Below are 24461 nucleotides of genomic sequence, written 5' to 3' on the forward strand. Positions count from 1 at the left end.
AGGAGGGATGCCATGGAAGGAGCACAGAGGAACACCATGGGAGGAGGGAAAGAGGGACGCTGTGGGAGGAGGGACATAGGAACACTGTCGGAGGAGGGACAGGGAGAGATGCAGCATATTTTGATTTGTGGGAGAGGGGGAAGGAGATATGATGGAGGGTGATTTGGGAGTGGAGAAGACTTGTGCTAGTGGGGCGGTGTTGGTTTCCCCCACTAGCACATGTCCTCTCCTCTCCTAAAGCACACCCCAGCACATATCCCCCTACCCCCTCCCCTCCCATCACTCCACCATGTGTGCATCTGTGTTACCGGCCCCCTCCCCTTGTTCCCGGGTTACTGTGTCCTCCTCCACTGTAGCTATAAACTATACACAGACCTCAGATCATCAGCACAGATCTTGTAGTGACATCTCTTTCCTCCACGGCGAACTGTATCCAGCTGTCAGTGGGGAAGAGAGATGTCGGCTGCAACAGAAGGGCGATCGTCGCGTGTGGGACCCCAGGCGGCAGATGTCCCGGGTGCCCACACTAGCATGCCCCTGTCAGGCCGGTTACCAAGCTCAGTGCCGGAACTTGTTGTGGCACTGAGCTCCGTGATTCAGATGGAGGCTCTGTGGGCTAGGAGGAGGGGGAAGGGCGGCTTGGTTTGCTGCACCCCCTTGCAAAGTGCTGCCCTAGGCCTGGGCCTTGTCCGCCTAGGCCAAGACAAAGCACTGACTACCACTCCTGTGCGAACAGCACTGTATAGTGCCATTGTAATATTCATGGCAAGCATTGACGAGCTGAATAAATGCTGCATAAACACAGGGTTACCGACACAAGTGTGAACGAGCCCTAAGAGGAAGAAGTAGTACAAGAAGCCAAAAATGTCATATGCTGACAGGAAGCATTCTGATAGATGGGAAAGTAGAGTAGAGTAAACTAGAGTGCAGCAGCTGCTGATTACATTGTATAGTGCCATAGTAATATTCAATTCAAGCATTGAGTGGTTATGAAGCATTAAAAATGCTGAATAAATGCTGCATAAACATAGGGTATTGACACAAGTGTGAACGAGCCCTAAGAGGAAGAAGTAGTACAAGGAGCCAAAATGGTCCTGTGCTAATAGGAAGCATGCTGATAGAAAGAGAAAGTCAAGTAAAGTAAAGTAGAGCGTATCAGTTGCTGATTACTTTGTCACAGTTGTTATAATTCCAAACCAAAACATGGTTTTGCACTAGATCAGACATAGATCTGGAGATTTTTATAGTCTTTTGAGATTTTCTAAGCCCTTAAAAATGAAGAATTTTGTTGCACATTGGGTGTAATGCAATAATGCTGCTGCTCCACTTTTCTGGTGTTGCTCCCTCCTGTTAATATAATGTGTCAAAATCAGGAAGCATTTGTGACATTTTGGTTCTGACAGCACCGAATTCAAAGTTCTAGACAGGTACATGAATTTGGCACATACTGCATCAGTTTTAGAATGCATAAGTGACAATCTGTCAGCGCCCTGTCTTCTGGGGATTGTATGTTTTTATGTGATAGTATTATGAACAATTAAAGGCACTTGCAACTTTTTCACTTTTTGGTTTGGTGCTCAGTTTTATATTTTGAGTTGCTTTCAAGTACCAATTGAGGGGGGCTTGGATGTTTGAGAGCTTGTCTGAAGGGTTGCCTGCATTTGTACCATTGAATGAGTGGTGAGCTCATCACTGTGCTGCCTCTCCTTTCTACTGATTGGGGTTTGTATTGATTGGGGTGGGTCCAGAATAAGTAAGGTGTGGAGGAAGTTGAATGATTCCAGCCATCAGACTGAGGACATTTTGGAGCAGAAAAAAAGTTCTGGAATAATAAAGCAAAAACCTAGCTCTTCATTTTTATATTTTTTTTGGGCTGCCGTTCTATTTTAAGATATAAGGAATTGTATGATCTATGATTTGTTAATGCATATTTTATTTTTATTTTTTATTAACCAGTCATGATTTATTATTTTGTTACAGGAGTGCAACTGCATGAACAATTCCCTTAAACAAATTAAATACAACATTTCTTCATTGTCAAGGTGTTTGCTGGGTGGACTGACAGCAATACCAGAAAATCTGAGAGACGTTGCAGATTTCTTACAGAGAGCAGAGGTCCCAAAATCTTGGCTTCCCTCACACAGCTGCCAGACATCTCATAATATCAGCACTTGGCTGGAAGGCAAGTCATGTAACATATAGGTTCATTAACTAGTTATTCTTATTTCATACATAAATTTCCAATTTACGGTACAGCGTGCCAGGTACCTACCATTATTTTACTGCAGTGAGCTGCTGCTAATGATGTGACTCCTGACAGCAAGATGTATGACATGATTATTGGCTGAATGGATGGAGCAGTAATCATTTTCACAGTCGACAGAAAAGTGATTTCCCTTATTGTGTTACCTTCAACGTGTTAGCTGAAGACAGGCACCCTAGTTAATTTTGGCAACCACTAATACACACATAGATAAAACAAAAAGACAAATTCCCCAAACAATGTTGGAAAAAAAATGACATACAAATGACACAAATAATGCAGTTTCCCAAGTGATATGTAGTTGTTAAGGAGGCAAAATTAATAAACACGATGCAGTGACAGATAGCTTATCATATTTGATCAGGCAGCTTTGTAAATTCTGACCAAATAGGTAAACTCCTACCCAATGTGGCCTCATACTGACAGAGCATGTCTTCCACTTTTTATTATGGTTTATTTATCAAGCTAAAATATCAGAACTCCGGCTTTGTTCTGTGTGTGTTTGCATGTAAGGCCCTGTGTAGTTTGGGGAGAAAGCTGGGAATGAACCAGTTAACATGGTGTCTGTCATAAATTTGTAGTTTTCATTTTTGACTTTTATAATTTTTTACCACCCACATGCTTGGAAAAATATTATAGACTGAAACAATGTATATTAATATTTTCTTTGGCTTTTATACAGTACAATTGTCTCTTGGTTCACATATGTATATGTAGATTGCCTGCTTTCTTATCCTTAAATTTCCAGCCAGCACAGCACAAAATAGTAAATAATGTATATATGATCACATAAATATTAAGTGTATTTATTTAATTTGTGATGCATTAAACTGTGTGGCACCAATGATTTTTAATGCCGCGTACACACGATCATTTTTCGGCATGAAAAAAAACCCGTTGTTTTTCTGCATGTAGAAAAAACGACGTTTTTCCAACTTCATCATTGAAACGACGTTGCCCACACACCATCGTTTTTAAAAATGCTCTAGCAAAGCACGGTGACGTACAACACGCACGACGGCACTCTAAAGGGGAAGTTCCATGCGGATGACGCCACCCTTTGGGCTGCTTTAGCTGATTCCGTGTTAGTAAAAGATGATTCGCGCTTTTTTGTCTGTTACAGCGTGATGAATGTGCTTACTCCATTATGAACGGTAGTTTTACCAGAACGAGCGCTCCTATCTCATAACTTGCTTCTGAGCATGCGCATGTTTTTAACATCGTTTTAGCCCACACGCGATCATTTTTTACAACCGGTCGTTAAAAAATACAGCATGCTCGAAAAAAAATGTTGTCGTTTTTCAGAAGCCGAAAAATTATGTGAAGCCCACACACGATCATTTTAAATGACATTTTTTTAAAACATTGTTTTTTCATACCGAAAAAACAATGTTGTGTACGAGGCAAAGCAATAAAGGCCTATATGATTAAATTAAGGCATTCAATTAAAATTCAGTCCTGGGTGACACTGTTAACCAGTCACAGGCATCCTTAAATATGATAACTACTGCATTTAAATTATTTTGTTATTTAATGTAGCGTATGCATAAAATTAGAACACTCCTCATACCAAATGGTGCTCGCAGTAATTTATTTACACTGACTAATCCTATCACAAAGTGCCATATCGGTTTTATTTCTGTTCTAACATGGAAAGCAGACATAGAATAGCTTCAGCCACTAACATGTTACTCTAATAGGCAATGTTGTCTTTGATATGAGAAGGGGACTGAACCATCTGTGCTAAGTTACTGCTGCAAATTCTCTAGATTAGCGAAATAGCAGAAGCTACAGATTTTAAAAACGAGGCCAAGAACACATTATAATAAGCTGGAAGAAATTATTACTTTTATCAGTTTAGTCACCACTTCAGTCCAGGTAAGTATGTGATGCCTTTTATATCAATGTTATCAATTCTGTCAAGTTTGGTCCAGTTTTTTTGAATATGGACAAGAATTTAAACAAACAGATGGGCCATCTAAATGTCAAACTGTTAGCTTGGCTGAGTATCCTGCTACATTAGAAATGCTGAATTCCAGTGCCAAAAAGTCAACAAAGCTGCTGTGCATTGAGGTTGCTTAGCCTCTCACCTATTTGAGCGTGTTACTAAAGTTGGCTGAAAATAGCACTCAGTAAGAATGGCTTGCTGTGAACACTGAATGGTAAAAAAGCTGTCTGGTGTCCATTTTAACATCTTCTTGTCGCTGCCTGAGAGCTTAATGTACCAATAAATCTTTCTGGTGTTCCAACTGCAGCACATAAAGTTATATTGTTGTGACTCCATAACATTTGGCAATTACTTTGTCTATTTTACTTCTAGGTCTGCAAAAGAAACATAAACAGCTCAAGCAGTGGGTGAGGAAAGGTCTACTACCCTTTGCCAAGAGTGAAAAGGAAGCTTTGACTTCCATAAGTGCTGGAGTTCTGGTTAACCCAGAGGGCTTGTTGTTGGCACTGAGAACTGAGTTTGCAGTTCGTCATGGATATTTATTGCATGAGGTATGCTTTCAAACCTCTTTTGGTAACTATAGTGGTTATACATATAATGCAGCAAATTTTATAATGTAAAATTTCCCTATAGTAATTAAATTAGTTACATTTATTTCAGCAAAGCAGATGTTGCTGCATTGCTTCTTTTTTGTTTGTTTGTTGTGTTTTAGTTTGCAGTCTTATTTAAAGTCATCTTCCACTCCTCCATGATTATATCACGAAGCTGGAGGAATTTAGAGACCTTGCGCTCCTCCACCTTCCGTTTGAAGATACCCCACAGATGCTAAATAGAGCTTAGGTTTGGAGACATGCTTGACCAGTCCATCACCTTTACCCTCAGCTTCTTTAGCAAAGCAGTGGTTATCCTGGAGGTGTGTTTGGGGTCGTTATCATGTTGGAATACTGCCCTGCAGCCCAGTCTCCGAAGAGAGGGGATGATGCTCTGCTTCAGTATGTCACAGTACATGTTGGCATTCATGGTTCCCTCAATCAACTGTAGCTCCCCAGTGCCAGCAGAACTCATGCAGCCCCAGACCATCACACTCCCACCACCATGCGTGACTGTAGGCAAGACACACTTGTCTTTGTACTCCTCCCCTGGTTGCAACCACACAGTCTGCTTGTCTCCAGCAAACTGTTTGCAGGCTTTTTTGTGCATCATCCTTAGAAAAGGCTTCCTTCTGGGATGACAGCCTTGCAGACCAATTTGATGCAGTGTGCAGTGAATGGTCTAAGCACTGACAGGCTGACCCCCCCCCCCTCATTTAAACCTCTGCAGCAATGCCAGCAGCACTCATACGTCTATTTCCCAAAGACAAGCTTTGGATATAATGCTGAGCATGTGCACTCATCCTCTTTGGTTGACAATGGCAAGGCCTGTTCTGAGTGAAACCTGTTCTGTTAAACTGCTGTATAGTCTTGACCACCATGCTGCAGCTCAGTTCCAGGGTCTTGGCAATCTTCTTATAGCCTAGGCCATCTTTATGCAGAGTAACAATTATTTTTTTCAGATCGTCAGAGTTTTGTTGAACCTCCAGTTACCAGTATGCGGAAGTGAGAGCAATAACACCAAATTTAACACACTGCTCCCCATTTACACCTGAGACATTGTAACACTAATGAGTCACATGACACCGGGGAGGGAAATGGCTAATTGGGCCCAATTTGGAATTTTTTTCACTTAGGGGTGTACTCACTATTGTTGCCAGCAGTTTAGACATTATTGGCTGTGTGTTGAGTTATTTTGAGGGTATAGCAAATATACACTGTTATACAAGCTGTACACTCACTACTTGAAGCAAAGTGTAATTTCTTCAGTGTTGTCGCATGAAAAGATATAATACAATATTTCCAAAAGTGTGAGGGTTGTACTGACTTTTGTGAGACACTGTATAAATGTATCCATTCTAAATATTTCAAGAATGATCTTTTTAATACAAGGGCAACACAAAGAACAAAGGGATATCATTTGCATGTGGGGGAAGTCAGTTTTATTATCAGAATTGGAAGGTGTCATTACTATTGGAATTCCTATTTGGTTACATTATAATGGCAAAATCAGTAAGAGAATGTTAGATATTAAATGTTTTTCTTAAAACAAATGCTACCCACTATTATGATTACTAAATTAAGTGTGGATATTTTTTGCCAATTGAATTAATTTGCCTTTGTAGTTTTAGAAAAAAATGTGTTTCCCCATGGGCATACAGTAATTTACTGGAATTAGCACAAATTCGAAATTGTGACTTTTTATCAACAAGAGATGATGAAATTATAGGTTAACATGTAACAACGTAACTATAAAGTAGACTTCTAGAGTTGCATTTCCAAAATTGAATTTGGCTACATTAAGACTTGTCTGATCTTAAAAGGTTTCTATATTAATATGCATTTTAATATTTTAATTATATTTTTCTTTATAATGTATTTATATTTTTATTGCTATTTTATATAATTTAGTCATGAAATCTGCATCTGCAATGCATGCCGTTGGTACTTTATAATGAATTATTTCACTGTATTGATTTCACCTGCAGGTGGTACTCCAATGTCATATAAAAGAATATCTAGACTGTAAACCAAACAATGAGGTCTATCCGCTCTGTCTCGAGGGTCTCATATTACAAGGTGCAGATTGGGATTTCCAAAAAAATCACTTGGTAGATTCCAGGTACTCATTTTTGTTTGTTGACATTTTAGAGTTTGCATTTGGAGACAAACACACACGCTTTAACACATTCACACTTATATATATATAAATGCTTATTTTATTTGATAAATGTAGGTGTAAGTGAGTTTTGCAGATTTTATAGCTCTTAGCAATGTATTTTACCAGTCCATCTATAAAAATGTGTAACTATGACCTGTACAATAATCTTTTAAATTTTCTAGAGGTTGACACATTACATTGTTGCATTCTGCTGACAATTATTATTATTATTATATTTTTCTTACAGGGGTACATTTAATCCATTACCATATGTCGTCATAATTCCTACCCTTCTTGGGAATGTCAAAGAACCTGCAGATGGCATTGATTTCTACCAGTGTCCATTGTACATGGACTATACAATGGAGGTAAATGATATGCCTCTTAATACAATAAATCATGCTACTATTGCACCTGCAAATCTTGCTTCCTCTAGAACAGGAGAGGGCAAACTCGGCCCTCCAGCTGTTTTGAAAGTCCCATGAGACATTGCAAGACCCTGACAATCACAGGCATGACTCCTAGAGGCAGAGGCATGATGGGATTTGCAGTTTTCACCACAGCTGGAGGGCCACCCCTGCTCTAGAATGTCGTGCAAAGTGTATTCAGTCATTATAATGATGAGTAAATCTTTTAAAATCTGTTCTTATTTTTTTTGATGTGGAAAGCCAAAGGCTCGCATGAATAGGCATAGATCTGGTTATAAACCTCTACACATGCAAAGGTGAAAAAAACAGGATTTATTCCTTACATGATTGGCTGAGCTCAATAAACAGTTAGATTGCTAAATTTCCAGTCCTTACTCATTAAGTAAATCAACCCCCCCCCCCCCAAGGCATGGCAATACAGCCATTACTAACATCAATAAGGTTTTGTCTGGCACCTAATCAGTCTTAGTATGTCAGTAGGTGCATTCTATACTGAAAGTACTTTCAAACACAAGGTCCTGTATTTAATAAAAATCATTTAATCCAGTAAAAATATATGCTTTGATAATATCCAATCCTCCTTTTTCACAATGTCCCAAATTGATACAGTGCCATTGTAAACTAGATATCTAAACAGCTTTTATCACTTTTATCAGTTGGCAAATGGGATAATTAACTAATGTATTCTAACTCTTCCACAAGGAAAGTGACTAATGTTATTAATAAACTTGTTAACTACCAGATGCTTTCAAACAACGAACAGTATTGGAAAATGAGAATAGTGCATTAAGGAAACCATTCACACACAGAACAGCTGGTAGGCAGAAATAAGCCATATCAATACGCATATATATTAAAAGCTGCTGGCAAGAGCAGAAATGGAAAACAGTACATTGATTTAATATTTATTATGAAAAATAAATTAACAGTAATCTAATTAGATGTGTTAAAGTTAGGATCTTAATTAGGATACCTTCCCATATGAGACGTAGTAACTGTCCATGCATATTGGAATACTTTCTTGAATCTTTCTGTAACAAGATTAGATGTTGCTGAGCAGCTGCATTTATAGAGGGATACTAAGGAAATCACAGGAGGTTTACTAGCTGAAAGGGTGCGCTAACACATTTCATGGAATAATTATATGCCCTAAGCTGTGAGGTTGTTTAAAGCAGGGATGTGAGCCTCATATTGTAGTCATTCTTAATGAGAAAAGGACTAGCAAATTTGTATGCTCTACACTTTGTCCTTCTATATCTTTGTTGCGCTAGTAATGGGAGAGTTATTCAGGCAAAACATAAGACTGAGATAACAATTCAAATCAAAATCAAACCCTTTTTCAAGGCTGTATAATAGCTGCAATGCTATTTGGCAACATACAGTATGTAAGTTATCAAGAGATAATTGGGAGCTTTTCTTTTTTTTGCACCTTGTTACAGAAGAAATCAAGATGATGAACATAGGCATGTTCACAGGGTGTGCCGGTTGTGCCTGGGCACACCCTATTGGCCCCATGTGCATTAACATTATTGCTCTGTGGGGCAGTGGGAAGATGGGAAAGATCTCACTCTGCCATAAGACAAGTGCTTACACATTACTCGTTCACTGTGCCGGCAGGGAGATCAATGTTCCAGAGCCATATAAATGTAGACATACACACACACACGTGTGTTTGAGCTTTAGGGAGCACACCCTAATTCAATAGGCTGCGCACACCTATGATGATGAAAGTAGGAAAATCAACTAGTCATAATTACTTTGTAAAGCAGTATGAATTTTATTCACTAAAGCTGATATTGTGTATTTGCATTTTGGTACTGGTATACTTAGTATATGTTGTGCAAATGACAAAGATGATGTAATGTTGGATGTAGGCTGATCAATTTTCCTAATCAGTTGTAACGGAAAACTGAAATAATTCCATGTGTAATTATATTTACAACCCAGATGTAGGGTTGTGTGATCAGATCTCCCCATGTCTCCCCATGGGGCAAAACTAAAGCATTGCTCCTAGCCCAGTCAGGTCATTCTAAACATACAATCAGGTGTATCCCTGTAAGGACAGTTTCTGCATGTTAGATGCATTTTCAGTAGTGAATTGAAATTTGAGACGGAGGCTGCTCTACTCTTTAAACGTTTCCTGGCTAGGGGGATACCTCCGATGGATGCTTGAGAAGACATTACAAATAGCAAGAAGTAAAAAGAGGGAAGATTTGTTATGTCAGAAGAAGAATAAGATGGGCCCTTGTTATGGCAAGCTGACCCTTCCTACCACCTTTAGTGCAGAAGTTGCCCAAGTTAGGAACATCATCAATAAGTATTTGCCCATCCTGAAATACTGATACAACTCCTTCTGCCTGCATCTGTCACACCAAGAGCACAGTAGCAGGAAGCTTTGTACGTGGGGGGATTCTCAGGTCTGTTCCCCTTGTAATTGACAGAAGGTAGCGGGCAGATTCTTAGCCAATAGAGAGCCTGCTATTGGCTGTAGAATCAGCCTGCTGCCTTGATAGGGAACATCAAGCTCCATTTATTGCAGCACTACTAAGGGAAAGTAGACAACATCCTTAAAGTAATATTAAAGGCAATTTTGAAAATTGTTTTCTTTTAACTAACAAACATGTCATACTTACCTGCTCTGTACAGTGGTTTTGCACAGAGCAGACCCGATTTCTCCTCCTCTCTGGTCCCCCACCAACACTACTCGCTCTTCTCTCCTGCCGAGTGCCCCCAGACCAATCAGCTTGCTGTGTGGGCACCCAAGCAGGCTCCCTCCCAAGCCACTGCTCTACGTGTCTATTCACGTACAGAGCTATGACTTGGCCCTGCACAATATCTCTCCTCATTGGCTCGCTGGCCATGATTGACAATGGCTCCTGCTGCTGTCTCAGCCAATGAGGAAGGAGAGTCCTCTGAGAGCTGAGGATTTTGGGCACATCGCTGGACCACGATGGGGCTCTGGTAAGTGTTAGGGGGGCTACTGCTCAGAGAAGGTTTTTTACCTTCATGCATGGAATGCATGAAGGTAAAAAACCTTGCGTCTTTAGAACCACTTTAACAACCAGTGACAGGGGGAGTAGCAGCGGCAATTATACTGCTCGGTTACTGAGGCAGGCCTGTTTCGGTATACCAACTTACACTTTGTCCTTATTACCTCTTGGTTCATTATTTACAACTAGAATTAATTCGTTTTTAAATTTGGTGCATCAATCCACTTTCTAAAGTTGGCATCATTAAAAATTACCTGAATCTTTTGCAAATGTCGGCAAAGTTTACAAAACAGGCAGCAAGGATTTTTGGATCTAGGCCATTTAAAGGGGGCCATACCCGCAGAAAATATCAGTAGGTACTGTATTTATCGGCCTATAACACGCACCCTAACTTTAAAAAGGGAGGTTTCAGGAAAAAAACTTTCAACATACTCTACGCAAAGGAAGAAAACTAGATGATTTGAATGCTATGCTTGTCTATATTTTCATTTTTAGAAAACAGTTCACTTAACAGTTGAAATTCTTTTCTGATTTATTCATAAGAATACTTTCTTCATCATCCTATTCTGCTGCCATTTCCTGGAGCTCAGCCTATCAGTCTGTTCTTTTGCTTTGAGCTTTTCCATATCATGCATAGAAATATCTGGGACGGCAGAACTGTATAATCTTTTCCACATCAGTCATCATTCTGCTAAAATACCCATCTGTTAGGTCCTCTATCAGCAAACAAGCAGAAGTAGTGAATGTATAACTGAAGATAATGCTCATGTTAGGACACATTTATAAGTGATTAGGCATTTGGGGAAAATATGGAAATAAGCAGTATTTCATGTGTAAATAAAGTGCTTACTTTTAAATACAGATCGAAAATTACGCCTCAGCTATCTGTTTGAACAAGGTAATTTGCCATGCTCTTTAGCCAAGTGAGGTTATTTCACGCAAGGCAAAGAGATTGACTTAATAAAAAGCACATTATTGTTTTTTTACTGAACAATCAATTTTGTGATTTCAAATGTTTTAGCAGGAGAAATAAGGAAGGCAGAGTTTGACAGCATACGCAGTGAACAAATTTGGAATCAATATTTCAAATCACTGGCACAGACAATTGTGGCTGAGCTGTAAAAACTAATAGAAAGTAGAAGGAAAATATTGTGTACAGTCACCTATTTTCTTTTCAGCTGTCTTTTTTTGTGGCATAGTTTCACAAAATAAATCTGACTTCTGATTGGTTACGGTAGTAACTTTTTTAAAAGTTGCATGGAACTTAATTATAATTGCTTCTGCACTTATGATTTTTTCTTAGCCCCCCTGCAAATTTCCACAAATACCTTTTGAGTCTGCCAGTGAAGTCCACTCAATATACTGTACAGTGCATCAGGAAAGTATTCACAGCGCTTCACTTTTTCCACATTTTGTTATGTTACAGCCTTATTCCAAAATGGATTAAAATCATAATTTTCTTCAAAATTCTACAAACAATACCCCATAATGATAACATGAAAGAAGTTTGCTTGAAATCTTTTCAAATTTATTATAAAATAAAAAACGGAAAAATCACATGTACATAAGTATTCAGAGCCTTTGCCATGACACTCAAAATTGAGCTCAGATGCATCCTGTTTCCACTGATCATCCTTGAGATGTTTCTAAAACTTGATTGGAGTCCATCTGTGGTAAATTTAGTTGATTGGACATGATTGGGAAAGACACACACTTGTCTATATAAGGTACCACAGTCAAGAGTGGATGTCAGAGCACAAACCAAGCAATAAAGTCCAAGGAATTGTCTGTAGACGTCCGAGACAGGATTGTATGGAGGCAAAAATCAGGAGAAGTGTACAGAAACATTTCTGCAGCATTGAAGGTCCCAATAAGCACAGTGGCCTCTATCATCTGTAAATGGAAGACGTTTGGAGCCACCAGAACTCTTCCTAGAGCGGGCCACCCAGCCAAACTGAGCGATCGAAGGAGCCTTAGTTAGGGAGGTGACCAAGAACCTGATGTTCACTCTGACAGAACTCCAGCAGCAGGAACTGGGAGACTAGTCAGTATTGATGGAAAGATGAATGCAGAATGCTCTGGACCTCAGACTGTGGCAAATGTTCATATTCCAACAGGACAACATGCCTAAGCACACAGCCAAGATAACAAAGGAGTGGCTATGAGACAACTTTGTGAAGGTTCTTGAGTGGCCCAGCCAGAGCCCAGACTTGAACCCAATTGAACATCTCTGGAGAGATCTGAAAATGGCTGTGCATAGGACGCTCCCCATCCAACCTGATGGAGCTTGAGAGGTCCTACAAAGAAGAATGGGAGAAACTGCTCAAAAATAGGTGTGCCAAGCATGTAGCATCATACTCAAAAAGACTTGAGGCTGTAATTGGTGCCAAAGGTGCTTCAACAAAGTATTGAGCAAAGGCTGTGAATACGTACATGTGATTTTTTTTTCACTTTTTATTTTTATTAAATATGCAAAGATTTCAAACAAACTTCTTCCATGTTGTTATTATGGGGTGTTGTTTGTAGAATTTTGAGGAAAATATTGAATTTAATCCATTTTGGAACAAGGCTGTAACGTAACAAAATATGGAAAAAGTGAAGCGCTGTGGAGACTTTCCGGATGCAATGTAGCTTCCTGTGAGGATGTGGTAATGATACTGCACTCCTCCTGAATTCGGAGAAGCAATGTTGTTCTCATGTAGGCTGTGCCTGCCTCCAATAAAGTGAAATGAGATTTTACAGAGGACATGGATATCAGCATTGTCAGTGCGGATTCACAAGGCTGTAGCTTGTCAATCAGCACTTGGCCACATCTAGTCCTGCCCAATGCTTTCTGGATTGGCAGTACTGAGGCCCCATACACACGAGAGGATTTATCTGCGAATACGGTCCAGCGGACCGTTTCCGCGGATAAATCCTCTTGAGGATTTGTGCGGATTTCCATGCGATGGAGTGTACTCACCATCGCATTGAAATCCGCGCCGAAATCCTCTGGCGATGACGTGTCGCGCCGTCGCCGCGATTATGACGCGGCGACGCTGTCATATAAGGAATTCCACGCATGCGTCGAATCATTACGACGCATGCGGGGGATCCCTTCGGACGGATGGATCCGGTGAGTCTATACAGACCAGCGGATCCATCCGTTGGGATGGATTCCAGCGGATAGATTTGTTTAGCATGTCAGCAAATATTTATCTGCTGGAATCCATCCCAGGGGATAAATATCCGCGGAAACAGATCCGCTGGAGTGTACACACCATAGGATCTATCCGCTGAAACCCATTCGCTGGGATTTTTCAGCGGATGGATTCTATCGTGTGTATGGGGCATGTTACTTACAAGCTCCTTATTGCTGTCAGGACCTAAGGCAGGCCATACATGGTTCGAATCTCGCCCGGTTTAGCAGGAACCATGTATGGGCAGGCTGAATGTACCAAGTTGATTGATTGATCAACTTGGGTACAACCTGCATGCTGGATTTTATCTGTGATAATTGCTAGTGGCTGTTATAGCCACTAGCAATCATTGTCTTCTCCTGGAGGGGAAGCTTTTTGCACCCTCCCCTGCTCCCCCCCCCTCCCACGGTCTGACCGAAGTAATAGCAATAATTGAGCTCCCAGATCTCATAGCTGGAGACAAGGGGTGATTTATACAGCTAATGAGTAATACAGCTCCCCAGGGTCCAACCACAAGTAACATATTGATTATGAGTGGAATTCCCCTTTATTAGCAGATTTCTGATATATACAGGAGAATATCTTAAATACCTTAAAATACCTTAAACAAAAGACACAAATTTATGCACTGCAATAATCATTAATGCATTATTACATAGTAGACATAGTGTAAGTTTGACTTGCAATCAACCTCTTACAGCCCCTGTACAACAGAGCTTAGAGAATGGGAGAATTAAGCAGTACACTGAGTCAATCAGCACAAGAAGTATGCTTATGGGGAGAGAGAGTATAGTGACAATGAGGTTTGTGTGATGCTTTTCCTTTCACTGTCAAGTTACAGGGCAGGGTGGGGAGAAAACCTGTAAGTGAAAGTGGATCTGAGATCAGATCCCTTCCCTGCCAAGTAGGACTTTTCTGTTTTGGCAGCGCTGTTTAAATCTTAGGGCTGGATGGACATAAATGCAAATCCTATTGGCAAGTAAAAGATCCCTCGTGTTTAAATTTTATCTTTGTATTTAGATGATTGCTTATTACACGGCCACAAGCCATATACCATTTTTTCCCTGCTTCTGATCACAATATTTTATATATGTATATTGCATGTAATTTCAATGACTATTTACAACCACTCCCAGTCACACCTGCCCACACCCATAGCTTAACCTAATCAAGCTGAATTAGTGTCTTTAAAGTGGTTGCAAACCCTAACATGTATCCAGTGAAGTGAGTAGCATTAGGTGATACACAGAGATGAAACAAATCTTCCTACAGAGTTGTAGCTTTATATCTGCAGCCATTTCTTCTGTAAATTATTCTGAAAACATAAACAGGAAAGGATTTCTCTTTAGTGCTAGCAGCAGGGGGCAGAGATCTGAAGTCTTCACACACCTGACAGATCCCTGATCGGAGGGAAGGGACAGACCACCCCCCCCCCCAACAGTACAGAGAACAAGCACAGCTGTGTATAACAGTAAGGCCGCGTACACACGATCGGTCCATCCGATGAGAATGGTCTGATGGACCGTTTTCATCGGCCCAAACCGATCGTGTGTGGGCCCCATGAGTTAGTTATCCTTCGGTCAAAAAAATAGGAACTTGCTTTAAAATTTAACCGATGGACGCCTAACCGATAGGTCAAAACCGATCGTTAGTATGCAAAAGCATTGGTTAAAAACCTGCGCATGCTAAGAATCAAGTCGAAGCATGCTTGGAAGCATTGAACTGCGTTTTTTTCAGCACGTCGTTGTGTTTTACGTCACCGCGTTCTGACACGATCGGTTATCTAACCGATGGTGTGTAGGCACATCAGAACATCAGTCAGCTTCATCGGTTAACCGATGACAACGGTCCTTCGGACCGTTCTCATCGGATGGACTGATCGTGTGTACGAGGCCTAACAGTCTGATTGCTGCAACTCTCTCCCCATCACCATTTTAACTCTTGGTGTCAGGAAAAACTGCCAGAACTGAGTCATGCTGATAACAGAGGAATCAGGCAACAGAGAGAAACTACATTCTTTGGAGAGAGACAAGCAAACACTATAAAAGGATGTTCTTTTTTCTTATTTCATGTTTGAGGTTTACAACCACAAGTCCATAGATAAGAGCATGATATAATTGTGGCAGCATGCCCTCCTGCAGCTGCACAAGTGAACATAATGCTTTAAAATGTGTCCATCCACTTGTCCGGTCGATTAATTCCACCTTGCTTTACCAGCCCCCATTGCAAAAATGGCTGCTCAGAAGAAGATGAGGCCTGTATGTTCGAGGGACCAGTAGATTAATGTGTTCTTGCTTCTGACACAAGGTGAGGTATACAAGTAGAATAGGGATTAATTAATATTAGGGCTTAGATTAGGGGTTAGGTTTGTATTAAGTTTTGCTTTTGAGGTTTATTGTCTTTAATACCTGCATTAATTGATTTACAGAGAATATTCTATGTGACATAAAATCCCTAAAGTAAGGGTCTTTACGTCTTAAATGGAAGCTAGTATATTGCAAACTGTTATCATGGCAATTAAGAATTTTAATATATGATAAATGACTGAAAATATGAGAAATAATTAACAGTTCTAGCCAATGGATTACATTCTGAACTTCCCACATTTCACATAATTCTAGGTAACAACATTTAACATTAATGTATTTTTATCTGATCTAGCATTACCTATATCTTTAGCCTTTTTTCCTTACACACAGGAAATAAGAACAGAAGTTTTTGGTGTAAATCTAAAGTAATCATAGCCTTCCAGAGAGATTATGTTCAGCGCTGTTAAGGGATAATGTTCAATCATGCAACAACTGCCTTTAGGCCTTTAGTGCCCCAAGCAGCACAAACATAACCCTTTGGGAAATATTATTCTAAGAAAAGAAATGATCAGTTCTACAAAATAAGAGAAATGCTAAACTGAGTTTTATGTGCTTTTCACCAGTGGTAAATTAGCTACATATGTGTTTTACAATATATTATAATTTATTAGGGGATTATGTATGCCAATTGCAAAGCTGTGGTTTGTATTTAATGTTTGAATGGTTGAAGGGTAAGCAACAGATAGAAGATTCACATTGTTGACTTAAGATCAACACCCTAAGTCTTCTATTTTTATACTAATCCTAGGACTGTCTATCTTAGCTAGTCGGGATTTATCTGAAATTGTGGTCCATAGATTACATGGATCATGTGATTGTGTGTGTAGAATACTAAACGTCTCCCATATGCAGCATGTACATCATAGAAAATCCTGACTTTTTTGGCTATCTTTATAAAGTAGCAAAGGAGAATAAAAACACACACTTACATCAGGGAAATAGTTTTTTTGTTGAGAACATAGTTATATGTTAAGAGACATCCAAGCTGGACAAGAGAAATATACTGATAGTTAAAGAAAACCCATTAGGTGAGCCAGTATATTTTTACATGTAATTATTTTTGTTACGAGTGTGTGCTGGCATATATGTTGCTGGCAAAACACATTATTTATAAATATACATTAATAACCCTTCAAACAAGGAAAACGTTCAGAGTTTTATACATTTTGTTTTATGTCTAATTTTTTCAGAGTTGTGTAATGAGGCTCCCTCTCTTGGGTACAAAACCTATAACACAGTGGCAGCTAAAGAAAGTGGCTGTTATCTTAAATCCAGAAACTGGCTTTAACTCATCAGGAACATTCTTGCATCCAACAAAGAAAACTCAAAGAAGCTTTCCACTTTTATAGTAAGTCATATTGCAGAAATATTGAATACCATCTCTTTAAAACTTTAGGTTAATATAGTTACTCTCCTATGTAAGTAGCATAACAGATTCCTTTAAAAGGAATAGATGTAAAGGCAGGCCTTTTTTTCTCAGAGAATAGGTGCAGAAACCCACCCTTCTCAGTCAACTCCCAACCCCACCCCCTTTCCGCCCCAAGCCTGTCCCCAAACCCCACCCCTCCTGCTCCCAATCTCGCCATTCTATGGGAAAGAGAAGTAAAGTCATACCAAATAAAGGGTGTGGTCAAGGCTAAGAATAGAGTTGTGCACACAATTCAAGGTTAAGGAAGGTGTAAAACACAGAGTACTGGACTGTGTGCATAACACACAGGAGTACATATTGTGCAGTGCTGAGGAGTGTGTATCACACATTGTGCAGAAAAAAACTTTGCACTCCCATTCACAGCTCACCTACTCTCCTCCCGTTCCACAGCTCACCCTCCACATTCACAGCTCACCCTCTCCCTCCCCATCCACAGCTCACCCTCTCCCTCCCCATTCACAGCTCACTCTCTCCCTCCCCGTCCACAGCTCACCCTCTCCTACCTCATCCACAGCTCACCCTCTCCTCTCCGCCCACAGCCCACTCTCTCCTTCCTTATCCACAGTTCACTCTATCATCTTCTTCCACAGCTCACCCTCTCCCTCCCCATCTCACCCTCTCCCTTCCCATCCACAGCTCACCCTCTCCCCCCACCCACAGCTCACTCTCTCCCTCCCCATTCACAGCTAACTCTCTCCTCTCTGTCCACAGCTCATCCTCTCTTCCCCCATGCACAGCTCACCCTCTCCTCTCTGTCCACAGATCACCCTATCCCTCCCTGTCCACAGCTCACCCTCTCCCTCCCCATCCACAGCTCACCCTCTCCCTCCCGATCCACAGCTCATCCTCTCCTCTCTGTCCACAGCTCACCCTCTCCCTTCCCATCTACAGCTCATCCTCCCCATCCACAGCTCACCCTCTCTTCCCCCATGCACAGCTCACCCTCTCCTCTCTGTCCACAGATCACCCTCTCCCTCCCTGTCCACAGCTCACCATCTCCCTTCCCATCCACAGCTCATCCTCCCCATCCACAGCTCACCCTCTCCCTCCCTCCCGATCCACAGCTCATCCTCTCCTCTCTGTCCACAGCTCACCCTTTCCCTCCCCATCCACAGCTCATCCTCCCCATCCACAGCTCACCATCTCCCTCCCGATCCACAGCTCATCCTCTCCTCTCTGTCCACAGCTCACCCTCTCCCTTCCCATTCACAGCTTACCCTCTCCCTCCCCATTCACAGCTCACCCTCTCCTCTCTGTCCGCAGATCATCCTATCCTTCGCCATCCACAGCTCACCCTCCCGTCCACAGCTCACCCTCTCCCTCCTCATCAACAGATCACCCTCTCCCTCCCTGTCCACAGCTCACCCTCTCCCTCCCTGTCCACAGCTCACCATCTCCCTTCCCATCCACAGCTCATCCTCCCCATCCACAGCTCACCCTCTCCCTCCCGATCCACAGCTCATCCTCTCCTCTCTGTCCACAGCTCACCATTTCCCTCCCCATCCACAGCTCATCCTCCCCATCCACAGCTCACCATCTCCCTCCCGATCCACAGCTCATCCTCTCCTCTCTGTCCACAGCTCACCCTCTCCCTTCCCATTCACAGCTTACCCTCTCCCTCCCCATTCACAGCTCACCCTCTCCTCTCTGTCCGCAGATCATCCTATCCTTCGCCATCCACAGCTCACCCTCCCGTCCACAGCTCACCCTCTCCCTCCTCATCAACAGATCACCCTCTCCCTCCCTGTCCACAGCTTACCCTCTCCCTCCCCATCCATAGCTTACCCTCTCCCTTCCGATCCACAGCTCACCCTCTCCCTCCCCATCCACAGCTCTCCCTCCCCATCCACAGCTCTACATCTCCCTCCCCATCCCCATTCACAGCTCACCCACTCCTTCCCCATCCACAGCTCACCCTCTCTCCCCATCCACAGCTCAGCCCCCTCACAGCTCAACCCCCTATTCTCTCCTTCACATTCCACAGTTTACCTTAGCATGCACCCACCCCAATTTTGTCACATGTCACCTCTGCACCCTATCTACAGATGGTCTCTCTGCCCCTCCACATGTCACCTCTGCATCCCATCCACAGATTATCTCTCTGCCCCTGCACATTTTACCTTTGCACCCCCATCCACAGATTATCTCTTTGCCCCTCCACATGTCAGCTCTGCACCCCATCCGCAGACTATCTCTTTGCCCCTCCACATGTCACCTCTGCACCCCTATCTAAAGCTCCCCATTAATCCATACCTCTTAACCTCTAATCTTTCACCTCTGCACCCCAAGCTCCCCCCAAAGCTCTCACTGTGCACAATCTAATACCCAATACCCCCCAACTTCATCCACAGCTCTGACCACTGCAGAACAACCTCAATGTCTCCACAACTGTCTCTCTGCACAGCCACCCCTCCCCCTTTGCCTTTGAAGCTCTCTCCCCTCTTCATGGTCTCCTCTTTGTACAGTGTCCCCTTTCAGATCAGTGTAGCACAGAGTCGAGGGAGGACTTTCGCAAAGCTTTGCTCGGCTACGTGCTACACTGATATGACACGCAGCAGATGGGGACAGAAGGTACCTCTGGAAGAAGAAAAAAATCAAGAGTTGTGTGTGAGGGGCTTCCAGTTGCTACTACAGGACAGTGAAATATTTTTTGCATAATTTAACTCTTTGGAAGAGAGAACAGTGGGTACTAAGGACATTACAGTCAATGTGATTTGGGTCATGGATGAATTGTATATTAATTTTCCAGCTGATCTGTAAGCCATTTGTATTAATAAACAGAATTGTGATGCACAATAACTCACTCTGTTATTATTGTACATCTGAGAGCAAATATGTTCTACTTATGCGTAATATATAGATTTTTCATATCCATTTAAGAAAATATATCCAAGGGCACCTTGTTATTATTTGATGTTCACTGTAGTACATAAAATAACATTTTTATGGTTTCCTTCATGTCACTTAATGGAACATTCTTGTGTTTGTAAGATAACATTTTACAAGTACTTTGATTTCCTGTCTCTTTGTCTGAATAGATTTCTTTGTAACGATAAGGCGGAGAGAGCTGCATTCCTATAAAATAGATATAATGGATAAAAGTGTTGTTTGATAAAGTTGTTAATATGTTCTCTGCTACAGCAGGACTTGCAGTGCACCTGTGGGAAACACATTGTTTGAGAGATTTATAATTGATTTAAAACGTTCCTAATACTTTATATTTCAGCTATAACTTAAAGGGGTTGTAAAGGTTCGTCTTTTATTTTCTAAATTGGTTCCTTTAAGCTAGTGCATTGTCGGTTCACTTACCTTTTCCTTCAATTTCCCTTCTAAATGTTTTTTTTCTTTGTTTGAATTTCTCACTTCCTGTTTCTCCTCAGTAAGCTTTCCACCATCATCTGAGCGGTGGAAAGTCATTTAGAACAGTTTACTGAACACCTTACTGAGGAGGAACAGGAAGTGAGAAATTCAGACAAAGAAAACAAAGACAAAAAACATTTAGGGATAAGGGAAATGGAAGGAAAAGGTAAGTGAAGAAACAATGCACTAGCTTAAAGGAACCTATTTAGAAAATAAAAAACGAACCTTTACAACCCCTTTAAATGTAACAGCTATGTAAAAGATATTAGTAAATGTGTTGTTTACCTTATTAACCAGACCTTAATAATAATTTATAGTTACATTAAACTGCTAGAAGCTCATAGATAACTGTCTTCCATGGTTGTCATTCCTGAACTTCAGGCAAACAACAAAATATACTTTGTGACGTGCCCTATTTTTCTTCATTACGCCTGTTGTTTCAGGCATTCCTGACACACAGCTAGACCTCCCTACAGGCTATGCTGCTATAAAAGGAAGACTGTACTGAGAGTAATACAGAGGCTTCCACAGAGGCCGTGTTACAATGAAGTCAGAAGTCTTGATGTCCACACTTCTTTTGGGTCAGTGACTCAATAATTTAAGCGATTGGTTCGGGATAGCAGCCAGGCATATAGTCAATCAGAAGAGAGTCAGTAATGAAAGCCTCTATTTTTCTCTCAGTACAGAGTTACTTTAAGCAGTACAGCCTGGTCCAGGGGCAAACCAGACTGTGACTGAACAACCAATAAGCTCTGCACGCTGATGATGTCATCTATGTGTTCTATCTTGGAGAAAGCATATTCAAAATATTAGAATGACAGCACTGTGGTAACAGAGTGCTCCCCCACTCCCCAGTCTCTACATGGGATTTCAAGAGGCTGTTGTTAAAATAGATTTAAAAATGTATACTAGTTTAGTGTAAAAGTACGTTTAAAGCCCCTTCCTGGGCTTAGGTCACCCCCTCACACATATTCAATGATTGTAATGTGATTATTGTACCTTGCAGATATCATATTTTAGCTTCTATATTTAATAGTATAAAAACCCAAAAACTAAAATATATACAAAATATAAAACCCACCAATTAAGGGGGTTTTATATCCAAATGCATATTTGGGTAACAAACACCTCTATGATACAACATTTTTTTTTCTCATCATTTGTGATTGTACAACAGTAGTGAAGCTGAACAGTGGGAATACGTAGCCAGAATCAATACTATTTACTTTCTATGCACAGAAAACTATTCATATTCAAACTGGATTTTTATAATTAATTATCTGTAGACAGCCCTGTTTAAAATGTAAAGCATACTCATGCTTAGCATTGATCTAAGCATTTATATTATTTATATATTTTTCATTTACATTAGCAGATTGGAAGACACAGGTCAATGTTCTGTTCACTTGCTCATTTTTATGGCAGTCTCCAATGAAAGTGTGAGCTATTGTATATAAATGTGTTAGTTCTTTATTGGTTTTGTGTATGCCTCTATATACTGAATGTTTGAAAAGTTCCCTTGAGTCACCTCTGCTTTCTGTTTTACAGCTCACAGACAGTAATGGATAAATCATCACACTCCAGAATTTTCAACAGACCAAGCAGAAGTAATGACTCCTTGTTAGTGAAGGCTCATCGGCATGTGATATCTGCGAGCAATGGTATCTTTACAGCCATAGAATATATTACAATTCTATGTTATATCTGTCTGCATAAACAGAAATTTCAATCTTTCAACATGCTATCAAAAATATAGCATAAATGCCATGATGTATATTTTAATATGAGTACTTTTGAAAATTTGTTAGGGAATCAGGGACTAGCTGTACAATGAACATAAAGGAATTATGACCCCTCATAATGTTTATTAACCACTTGCTTACTGGGCACATATACCCCCTTCCTGCCCAGGCGAAATTTCAGCTTTCGGCACTGTCACGCTTTGAATGACAATTGCGCGGTCGTGCGAAATGGCTCCCAAACAAAATCTTTTTTTTCCCACAAATAGAGCTTTCTTTTGGTGGTAGTTGATCACCTGTGCGGTTTTTATTTTTTGCGCTATAAACAAAAATAGAGCGACAATTTTGAAAAAAACACTATTTTTTACTTTTCATCTTATTATATTTATGAAATCTATACCTATAAATAGCTGATCATTTCATATCCAGTCAGGAGGCAGAGCTCTTGCCTCCTTTTCACATATTTCTGGGTTCTCTCTCACTTCCATATTTAAGAAAGCACATGTTGAGGGCATGCGGCCTGGTATGGTTCAGGAGGGGGGGCGCTCGCTCGTCAGCTTTTAGGATTGTTATCTTTTTACAAGACTGTTAAAGAAACACTGCAAAAATCAATTTAGAATATCAAAAACAAATTTTTATTGATTGATGTAGGCAAACTATATTTTTCATTTTCAATCACCTTTTTATGTCATCACTTTAGTTCATATAATAAATGTCATTGTTTTCTATTCTACATTGCTATCAATCTGCAACAGTACAGATGCAATGCCAGTGGGCAGGTCATGTTTTTATTGAGGATTTGCAGTTGCATTGTGTTGTACATCGACACAAAAGTAAATAAATAGGATAAATGTGATTTAACAAATGGCTGCTGCCACAACGCAAACTATTCAGTATGTGATTTGCAACAAATAATAAGTCTTCTTCCTAGGCAGCTTTATGCACCATCAGGCATGATTGCTTTTCATTTTTAGTCTTCCTTGACATGACCTGCTATTTAAATGAACAAAGATGATATAAACCGTTGTATCCTTATTTGATTATCTGCAGATAAATCCAGTTTTCCACCACTAATCTTCTGCTATATGAGCCAAATCAAATGGATGATATAAGCGCTGAAGCTTTTTCAGCTCAGAGTGTGCCTGTGGGTGTGCTTGTCCTCCAATATTTATACTGTTTTTTTCACCTATCAGTTTATACTTGATATCTGTCTGTATAAACTTAGCTCCATAATCACAGTTACTGCCATTGACGTGTTTGCTGACAAAGATAATGCAAAAAGATTCTCTAAAGTGCTTTAATTACAGTTATCACTAAAATTATTTTCACACGTAAGATTGCTGTTTTGCCAATAACCAGATGATTTACATAAGAAAGGTTTTTTGACCTTATTTGTACATTTGTACAATAACAAGCATGAGCTCTTGTTGAACATCCTGTCTACTAATAATGTATCTGGCCATTTGTCAAAAGTTTTACCGCCTATGATATGGAGGTTCAGCACTTGCATGGTGCAGACCAGACCACTAAAAAGAAGAAGCATTGGGGTCTCAAACTGCAAATTTCTTTATTATACATGCTTTGTATTTAGCTTCACCCAACACAGTTTCAGAAAAACTTTACATGTGTGACAGAAGTATAAATTATTAAAGTATAAAAGAATTATGCAAAACACTTACATTTTTTGGGTACCAAAACCCCAAATCAGTTGCAGAACAGCAATTAACTGGCCACTCCAGTGTAGTATGTTATGGGCAGGAAAATTAGAGCATTGCTCATTCTTTATTTATAAGCTAATTTGGCCATCATAAGCTCCAAGTATTGTGCCTCCTCAGGGATCTGACCAGCAGGGAGTCCAGCCAGCTTTTGGACCCCGACGGCGGAGTACCCAGTCAGCTTCTGGATCCTAATGGTGGGGCACAGTGAAGCATCCAGAGGCTGCTCCTTAAGATGAAGGTAACTGTCAGGTTACTGGTTTATCGACTGGTGTCACTGTGTTTCCCTG

The 24461-nt window shown here is 40.7% G+C and overlaps 1 protein-coding gene across 1 annotated transcript in view; it reads left to right on the forward strand.

Annotated features, from left to right (window-relative positions):
* Nucleotides 1-24461, forward strand: part of LOC120926622 (dynein beta chain, flagellar outer arm-like) — a 533844-nt gene that overhangs the window by 497159 nt on the left and 12224 nt on the right. Inside the window, 6 exon segments of the mRNA XM_040336739.1 lie at nt 1981-2182; nt 4584-4762; nt 6790-6923; nt 7210-7330; nt 17119-17276; nt 22266-22378. Of these exon segments, the coding sequence (XP_040192673.1) occupies nt 1981-2182; nt 4584-4762; nt 6790-6923; nt 7210-7330; nt 17119-17276; nt 22266-22378 (907 nt within the window).

The sequence above is a fragment of the Rana temporaria genome, chromosome 2, assembly GCF_905171775.1.
Source record: "Rana temporaria chromosome 2, aRanTem1.1, whole genome shotgun sequence".
Lineage (NCBI taxonomy): Eukaryota > Metazoa > Chordata > Amphibia > Anura > Ranidae > Rana > Rana temporaria.